Here is an 8,744-nt window from a genome sequence, read left to right as displayed (position 1 = left end):
AGGGAAAGGGCATGGCCCAGCCCTGACCCGGCCACGTGGGAGGGAGGACTTGAGAGTTTGACAGTATTAATTGCCACTGCTCCTCCATCACCAAATTTTTCAACCCATGGGGAGCCCTCTAGGATGCATGCCATGGCTCCATGGGCTAGGGTTGGGATTGAGCACCCCTGGTCAAGAGACTGACTTGCTTCTCTCCCTGCCCAAATTTGGTCAGCTAAAAGACATCTAGATTTCCCAGTTGAAGCAATTTGAGGAGAATATGCTGTCACAAGAACCCGTCCAGTCTGTCTGCCTCCTTTGCACCCTGGCCAAGCAGGGCTCTTTAAAAGAGCTGATCCCTGAAGTCGATAGAAAAACTCACATGGAATTTAATGGGAGCGGGTCCCAGCTCGATCACAGACCAGCGGTGCCAGATGATTTCCGTGCAGGGCTGGCATCTGAAATGAGCCGGCGCTGCGTGATTCCATGTGCAGAGCGGGGCGGATCATATTTTTGTCTGAGCTTTGCAAAGTCTAAGGACACGGAGATCCAGGATTTTTGTTCGGGCCCCACTGCTAGTTTCAAAGAGCCCCTAAAGCACGTACGAGAGAGATCTTCTCCTGAACCGCAAAAACCACACAGGACATTCCAGGGACGCTCTTAAATGCTATTGTGAGCTGGCGAAAGCCTTTCCCACCTACTCAAATGTTCACTTGAAAGATAGCTGCATCCCGGCCCGGCGCACAGCGTACCTTTGTTCCCAAAGCCCTGTGCACAAGCCCTTTGCTGCCAGAAGAATTTTTCGTCATGTGATTTTATTTTTTTCCTCCCCCCTTCCCTCCCTCCCAGCTGCGTTGTTGATTGCACATAGGAGGCTCCGCGCCTGGGCGTACCTGTCTGGCTCGTCTAATTAGCTTTGGACGGGGTTCTCCTGCCCCATAATAAAGCAACATCTTTTCTCACTTAGCTCACGCTTTGGAGCACTTCCCATGCGCAGGATGACAGGACCAGATAAATGCCACTCTAATTGCCAGTGGCATGCATCTGACAGGTTTACAGCACACAGGGTTGGGAGCGATCTCCCGTTCTAGAAAAAGATGCCTTATGAAGCTGGAATCAGCCTTCAGGAACAAATATAAGCAAATGTTCCATTTTCATGCCTTCAGGGAATGAGGGGGACTGAACTGAATGAAGTCCAGTCCCCACCCCCACCTCTGCCTTGTACAGTCACACATCTGGCCCCAAATCCAAACCTAACTCTGCTGCCCAGCCACTGCTTTTTCATGCCAAAGGCTTCCATGCCATCAGATAACCTCATTAGCGCTTGACTTTTGGACTCACAGGAGGAAGCCTTGCTTAACTGGCTTCTCTGGGATTTTCAACCAGGAATTAGAAAGTGTTTTCCCGTACTGATGCTTTTCCAAGAATAAGACTTGTTAATTATGGAAACTCAGAAATAGCTCGGCACCATATTCCTTTCTTCCCGCTCCCTTCCCCGAAGGGCTTTTGCAGACCTTCCTCAAGGGAGGGGCCGTAGCCACAGAGGGAGTTTGCAAGTTTGCCTTTGCCATGGTTTTGTTAATTTGTGGCTCCATTTGGAGACACTGACTTGATTGTCCAACCTGGAGGTCAGAGGGGACTTTTGAAACATTCCCCCCAGCCGCCTTTTTATGGTGTATTTATCTTCCGCTGATTACAATTTCCTCTGAGGGGAAAAAAATAAAGAGGGGGTAGGGAGGGAAAGGGATAGCGTTACTGAATAATGAAAGATGACATTGCAAGGGAAAAAATGGAGAGAGGCTGCTCGGGAACTCGGAGAAGAAAAACAGAGTTGCCAGGGGTAATCGGAGTGAAGTGGAACGCAGCGGCATGGAGGGAAGCTGTAGTTTCATACCAGGTTTGCATGCGGCTCAGACAAAGCACAAAGCAGATTCTCGCTGCCTCTTTAACGTCACATCTGTCGCGTGCATCACTGGAGTCTGAGCAGTTCGGTGATGAAGGCTGGGATTGTCAAAAGTCCCCTAAGAGACGCAGGAGGAAAAGCCCTCTGAGCTTGCAGTGGAACTCGTGTCTCTCCACTTATGCCTACACAGTAAACTTACCATCCTTGCCGGCGGGGCCCTCAAGCTGCTCCAGACAGGAAGCTTTCTAAACTGGAAGCAAGGTATCTTTGGGCGGGCTAATTTGTGCAGCTTAGTGACAGTGTCAGTTAGCCTACCACCAAAGTAATTAGCCTGTCCTGCTAATTAGCTACACTTTCTGGTTTAGGAGGCAGCTCACACAAGGCAGAACAGAACGCTTAGCATGCCACTCCTGGGAACAGTAAGTTTAGTGGTTAGACACAGCTGTTATCGGCTAGTGGGCTTTGAAAATCCAGTCCAAGATCTAAGCCTTCCAAAGGAATTTGTCTGGGATACTCAAGTGTGTTGGATGTCCAGCTCCCAATGACTTTCAATAGGGCGGAGGAGAAAGGGGAGATGATGTTTGCAATCATGCAAAAGTGACTTAAGAGTCTTTTTACTGTTTTGCAAACGTGAGACAGGGCTCCAATGTACCTCCATCACTGGAAGTCAGCGGGACTTAGGAACTGAAGTTACTTCTGAAAATGTCAATGCCCCCAAATTTGAAAATTGTAAAAACCCTTGGGTACTTCTGAACGTTTTAGCCTGGGGGCTAAATGCTGTCAGGTTCCTTTGAAACAAACAGCCCTTAGATTTCTCTTCTTCTGAGCATCACATTCCTCCATTGCCTACTTCTCTACATTTCTCCTCTTCCTTGCCATGATTCGTGTGACACTGTAATTCCATCAGACAACTCAGTAAAGCAGTGAAGGTGGTCTGAGCCTTCTCCCAAAGATGCTGATGTGGGTTTTGTCATTGGCTTCAACGAGAGCAGGCTTGGGCCTGAAGGTTGGAGGAAAACTGCTCTCTCAAAATAAAGATCTGACCCTGCATTGCAGGTGAAGTGCCTGCTAAGGTCTTGGACAGCGGGATCTGGTGCCAGAGCCTGTCCTGTGCTATTCATGTTCTGTGCAGACCAGGTCCATTCTTCTGATTTTGCACGTTCCTTCTTGGCTTTTATCGGTTTTCTTTAGGAATCCTGTGCTGAGCGGAGACATCAGAAAACCAGCTGCACTTCAGACCTACAGGGTGAAACTCAAGGAGTGGAGTTTCTTGATTCCTTCACCTTAACTTATCTCCATCAAATTTCCCATTACCTAGCAAAAGAGCTTGCTCCCAGGGGCTGCGGTAACGGTATTGCATCGTGCAGGCCAGCGTCTTGTTCCTGTCATGGCCATGCTTTGAGGGATCTTTTCTCTTTTGTGCTGGAATTCAGTCCTTGAGGCCTGTCTGCATCTTCCAGATGGGAACGCTGTCTCTCCTGGCTTTGGTTTCAAACTGAATTTAAAGGAGCATTGGCCTAAGTTCTGAAGCCAGTTGGAGCTGCCCGAAGCCAGTGAGAGCTGTGCCTCTGAAATTCAAGCCATCCGTTGTTTATTTAGGGCCTAATCCTGCGGCTCCAGGAAGGCTCTGAGTGCAGGGACAGCAGGGATCTGATCACTCTGTGCTGCCAAGCTTAGCTCCTTGAAAGCTTGTGGTGGCCTGCTGCCTAGGGAAGGTTGTACAAAGTTCTTGTGGTTCCCCCAGTATGGGTTGGCTGGCGCAACAGTCCTGGTGCTACGGTACTCACTATTAAATGGCTCTGCTGCTGTGAAGAAGGGATGGAGATAAGTCTAGGGGTTAAAATGAGGCAAGGAAGAGAGCAGAGGATAAACATCCTGCCTTTGCCCTGGATTGGGCAAGCTCCTTCTCTGCACTGGCTGGTGCAGGGAGAGCTGCTTGTTCCCACAGCTTTCAGCCACCCTTGCTAACGTGCAGCCCACTTTGCTCATAAGCCATTACGATTGGGACAACGAATACACAATTTTCTACCCCTCTGATGCAGCAGTCAGGGGCCGGAGGGGTGGGTGCGGATCCGTGCCCATGAATGCTGACGTTAAATCTCGCCTCATTACGTTGCAAGGAAGAAAAGAACCTGGGCAGCGCACAATCTCTTGCATTATTTCACACGATCCATTTATTAGCGAGCAGTTTGCCAAAGGCCTTTTCAGCTGTACTTCTTTCCCCCCAGCCAAAGGATCAAATCTTCTTTGCAGTCACTTCCTCTCTCTTCCCTACCTTCCCCTCTCCCATCCCAGCAATTCCTTTTTTTCTTCTCTTTTTCAGTATAATTTAAGGGTTGAACTAGCCTAAAGGGAATTAGCTGTAAATTCTTCCTAAGACAAATAAATTCAGCCCTCTAAGTTTCTGCCTTTTTCAGACTGTTGAGAGACATTTTGCGTTTGTTTTCCTTGAAATAATGATCACGGCATATATGACCCTGAGGCTGCGGCCGGCTCTAACCAAATAAATAGCTTTTATTAATTAACGTTTATCCTTAACAAATAAAACCCCAATTTGATCTCAGCCGGCTGAATTAGCAAAAATAAACAACTGGTTCTCTGGGCACTTGATGTGGATTTAACAAATTAACACTGGGCCTTAATCAGGGAAGCCGCAGGGTGGTGGAGCCTTTTACAGCCAAGAAATCCTTTGGAAAAACAATGTCTTTCGTTTCTCCCATGGTCTTTCTCGGTAAACATGTGGACTCCCTTTATATACTCCAGGGAAACCAAAGGAGCTATCATAATGATGTCCACGTAGACTTCATGTGCAATTGTTTAACTCATTCCTTAAATCATGGAATCAATATTAAATGTCTCCCTTCGGATTAATCTGCCAAGTAAACGATACAGGCCTGCAGAGTAGATTTTTTTTTTCTCTAGATCTTTTTCTTTTTCTTCCCTTGAACAAAAATAATTTGCCCTTTTGCTAGTACCTTTCATCTGAGGAACTCAAAGCACTTTACAGATCTTAATTAATTCAGCTTCATACATTCTTCCCAGGAGGGAGATGCATGGGGAACCTGAGCACAAGGAGGTAAAGTGATTTGCTGAAAGCCATATTTCAAGTCGGCTGAAAAGAGAACCCAGGAGTTCTGACTCCTAGTCACCTGCTCTAACTCCTAAACCTCACCAAGCATCCTAAATATTCTCATTCCCTTTCTGGATCCTGACTTGGGAAAGCACTCTTATTGCAGACAGCAGGGGACCATGTGCCTAGCTTCAAACCCACTAAACTTTTGGTACAGACTCGAACAGGAATGGATCGCTTTCCTGATCCAGGAGTCTCACAGGGGAGGAAAGCAAAGATCAGGTCCTGAGTTGTCTGGAGAGCTCATTTCCCTCCTCTTACCACTTGACTACACTGAATTTCCTATTTGACAGTTATAGATGTGATGGGAACCAAAAACTCTACCATAAATATTTAATCTGCAGAAATTATGTCATGAGGTCTGTTGTGCCTGAGCAGTAATGAAGTTCCTGGACTTTTGCAAACATTTGCTTGCCCCCGCCACGTTGTTTTTAAGGACTCCGTCTATTGGATTTGGCCTGCGCAGCACAACACAAATAGAGACTGCAGAAGTATATACAGGCCTACACTCGGGCACAGCCTCCCTGGAGCTTGCCAGTGTCCAGGCTTTGAACTGTTTGCTCTCACTTGGAAAACCAGCTCAATTTGTGTAACCAAGCTGAGGTTTGCTCTGGGACCTGCTTTTCATCTCTCAGGCTAAGAAATACAATTCAATACAACGCTTCCTGGGGTACAAGCTTTCTTCTTCCACCCTGTGGTTGCACAGCTGTTTGCCATGGAAGGATTCCTCTGCCTTACATGTGTGGGAAGCAGTTAAGTTTCAGTGGGTCATTGACAGTGGGAGCGTCTACACGTTCATTAATGCACCTTTGCTAATGTGCATTAAATTTAGTACCTCCATTGAGAGGTACTAGAAAAAGGTGCATTAGCCTATTTTAATGCTCATTAGCGAAAGCAGATATTTTTTGTGACGCTTTAATACGCATTAAAATAGGCTAATGAACATTAAAGCACATGTGTAGATGCTCCCAATGGGTCTGACCCTGCAGGATGAGGAGAGCTTCTGGTGAGGTTCTCCGAACACACAGTTCCCACTGATTGCTTTCAGCACCACAGAGGATCGGGCCCTACAAGGCCAAACCTGCTTCCAGCCAGGTCAGCAATAGTACTTGTGTTCGCTCCAGGCTCTGTGGCAGAGATTTATTGTTGTTAATGGTGGTATCGCTGTAGCCCCCAAGTGAGGTCAAGGCTTAGTGGTGACAGGCACTGCACAGACACCTTGTGAGAGACAGTCACCACCCAACAGAGTTTATCACCTCAATTAGACAGGACAGACAGGAAACCGAGGGAAACTGTGTCTTGGAAGTTCCAGCCCCATCTAGTATCTGGCAGGCAAAGCTGGGAAGATTACTCAAATCTCCTGAGAATCATAGACAAGCCATATAACCAGCCTGCCTCCCCACACCCCACTTGAGAGCAAGTCTAAAACTACCTATTCAAGATAATGAGGCTACCGATTTGTACTTTGGTTTTGACTTTAAGGTTCCTTTTCTGCTACTTCTCAGAAAAGGCCTTGCCAGCATGAAATGAGATGAACCACACAGCCTTCACTGAGAACTGCTGGCTTTGAGAACATGGTGCATTATACCAAGAGGAGATGGGCCAAGCTTTCAAGCAAGGGCAGAGGAGCAGCCACTGTCCCCCGGCAGCTCGAGGAGCTGCACCTGTGACGTTGCACGTACTAAGAGCTGGATCTTGTGCCCACTGGAGCCCAGCGGCAAAGCTCTAATTAACTTCCTGGTGCAGGGGTTTGCCCTCAGTTGGCAATTCCCTGGCTAGACCAACATTTATGCAATAGGCTAGAGAGCCCTGACTTGGTGACACCAGACTCTTCCATGAAGCACCTACCCACCTGGGAAAAAAAACAGGCAAAAAGAAAAAAAAAAAGGAAATGCAACAGTTTAGGACCATTGAGCAAAGGGATTCACATGTCCATTTAGACCCATCTACCAAACAGGCCAGGCACAGTAGTCTGATGACTAAGAAAGATGGGCTGTGCTGGGCTACCATCAAAAGCCAGAGCCCACCCATCCTGGCACCCTCCCCAGTCCCCACTTAGACTGGGGACTCCCTGCAATAGTGGCTGGGCCAGCCCACGGGAGCAGTGGAGCCTGGTCCCAAGTCATCAGGGCCAGGGTGGAGTACCACTAACTGCTTGAGCTGCACCTGGAAGCAGTTAGCCACTTGGCCTGCTTCAGGGGCCCTCTGTATCAGCCATGGTTAGGTTTTTGGAGTGTGTCAGGGATTTGCATATGCAGCTTTACAGGCTCCCCATTGAGCTCTCTGCCAACAGTGAAGCCCCTGGGGACCTTTGAGAACGTGTAATGCAGATCACATGGCTACAGCAGTGGGCTCCATTTTGATGAAGCAAACTCAGTAAATTGTCCTGCCTTCCCTCTGGTGCCTTTGACAGCAGGAAGGAGCATTACCCATGTCTTGGATCATGGCAAACAGCAAGTTCTCATTTGTGCTGAGATAACCAAGCCACGGCAGATGGCACCACCCTGTGAGAGCGAGCTGAAATTGTCTTTCCAGTGCAGAGACCTGGATTCAGACCTTTTCCCCAAGCAAGGCAAGCTTAGCTATAGGGCTTATCTTTACCTTCTTCCCCAAGCAAGCCAAGCTTAGCTATAATGCTTATCCTTACCTTCTCTCCACCTCTCCTATTAAAAGCCAATCCCTGATCAAGCCAGTCCCTCATGGGCTATTCTGTTGCCAGAAAAGCACTTGAGGACTAAGCGGAGAGCTTTTATGGCAGTGATTACTGTGCTGTTTGCATAAATCACATGCTGTATGTTCAGTCTGATTGGATCCCTGAAGGATCAAGTGTCCACTGCGAGCCCAAGCTGCAAAGCACCGACTTGGAGTTAACTGGCTGGAAGCAATAGGTCATTTTCCTTGCTCGAATATGGAGATGGGGGAAGCTGTCTTTCTGGATCATGCATAGCTGGCCCTGATGATCAACACCTAGCGGAGAGAAAGTTTGGCACTCAGCGGCGGCGTCAGGTTGAGGGCATGCCGTGCTGCTAGGAACTGGAGCAAAACCACCCGACAGGAGGAAATATGCAAGAAGCCCTGAGACTTGGCTCTGGGAGCAGTACCCAGCCCTCCCACCACCACGGCTTTTTCCACTCTGCGGTGAGTTTTCGAACAAAAAGCAACGAACGAGCTCATTGTGGAAGGAACCGAGCTCAGGACGGGGCCAAGAGGAATGTGTGCGCGGGGGGAGGGAGAGTCCAGAAAACTGCTGAATCCTAAGGAAACTTTCCCGGCGCAAGTGAAGGACATGAAAAATTTAAGAGGGGGGCAAGTCTCGGCTACTGTAGAAACATTACAGCAAAATGTTTCCGAGGATGTTTCACCTCATTAATTGTGAAAAAGCTGAAACGCTGACACGTTTTTACAGGCTGCCAGTTTTGCTGGGGAAAAGTGTCTCTGTTTAAAAGGAGCAGCGAAAGCCCCGACTGAGAAGGAGGCCAAAGCTCTCCCGTGAGGGTCTTTCCCTTCCACTCACTGACAGGCAGCAGCAGACTATTTTATAGTTATGGAGCTGCAGGCTGCACCAGCCAGAAACCACCCGGACCAGCCTTTCTCTGCCACAGACTTCACTGCCACCCTTACCCATAGGAATCCTTCCCCATGGGAATAAACCCAGGAACCTCAGTAAGGCTACTTGTCTGCTGGATTGGGTCCTGAGAGCAGAATGATCTCCGATTGTAAAGTCTCTGGGAC

General features: G+C 48.3%; 1 protein-coding gene across 1 annotated transcript in view; it reads right to left on the bottom strand.

The window, feature by feature from the left end:
• The window catches only part of PRRX2 (paired related homeobox 2), a 10,618-nt gene extending 6,740 nt beyond the window's left edge, over positions 1–3,878 (bottom strand). The window contains exon 1 of the mRNA XM_006024396.2: positions 3,863–3,878. Coding sequence (XP_006024458.1) covers positions 3,863–3,878 — 16 coding nt within the window. The remainder of the gene's footprint in view (positions 1–3,862) is intronic.
• Between the last annotated feature and the right edge of the window lie 4,866 nt (positions 3,879–8,744).

This window comes from Alligator sinensis, unplaced genomic scaffold (genome assembly GCF_000455745.1).
Source record: "Alligator sinensis unplaced genomic scaffold, ASM45574v1 scaffold388_2, whole genome shotgun sequence".
NCBI lineage: Eukaryota > Metazoa > Chordata > Crocodylia > Alligatoridae > Alligator > Alligator sinensis.
The sequence above is the reverse complement of the archived record's forward strand: the minus strand, read 5'-3'. Positions and strand labels throughout refer to the sequence as shown.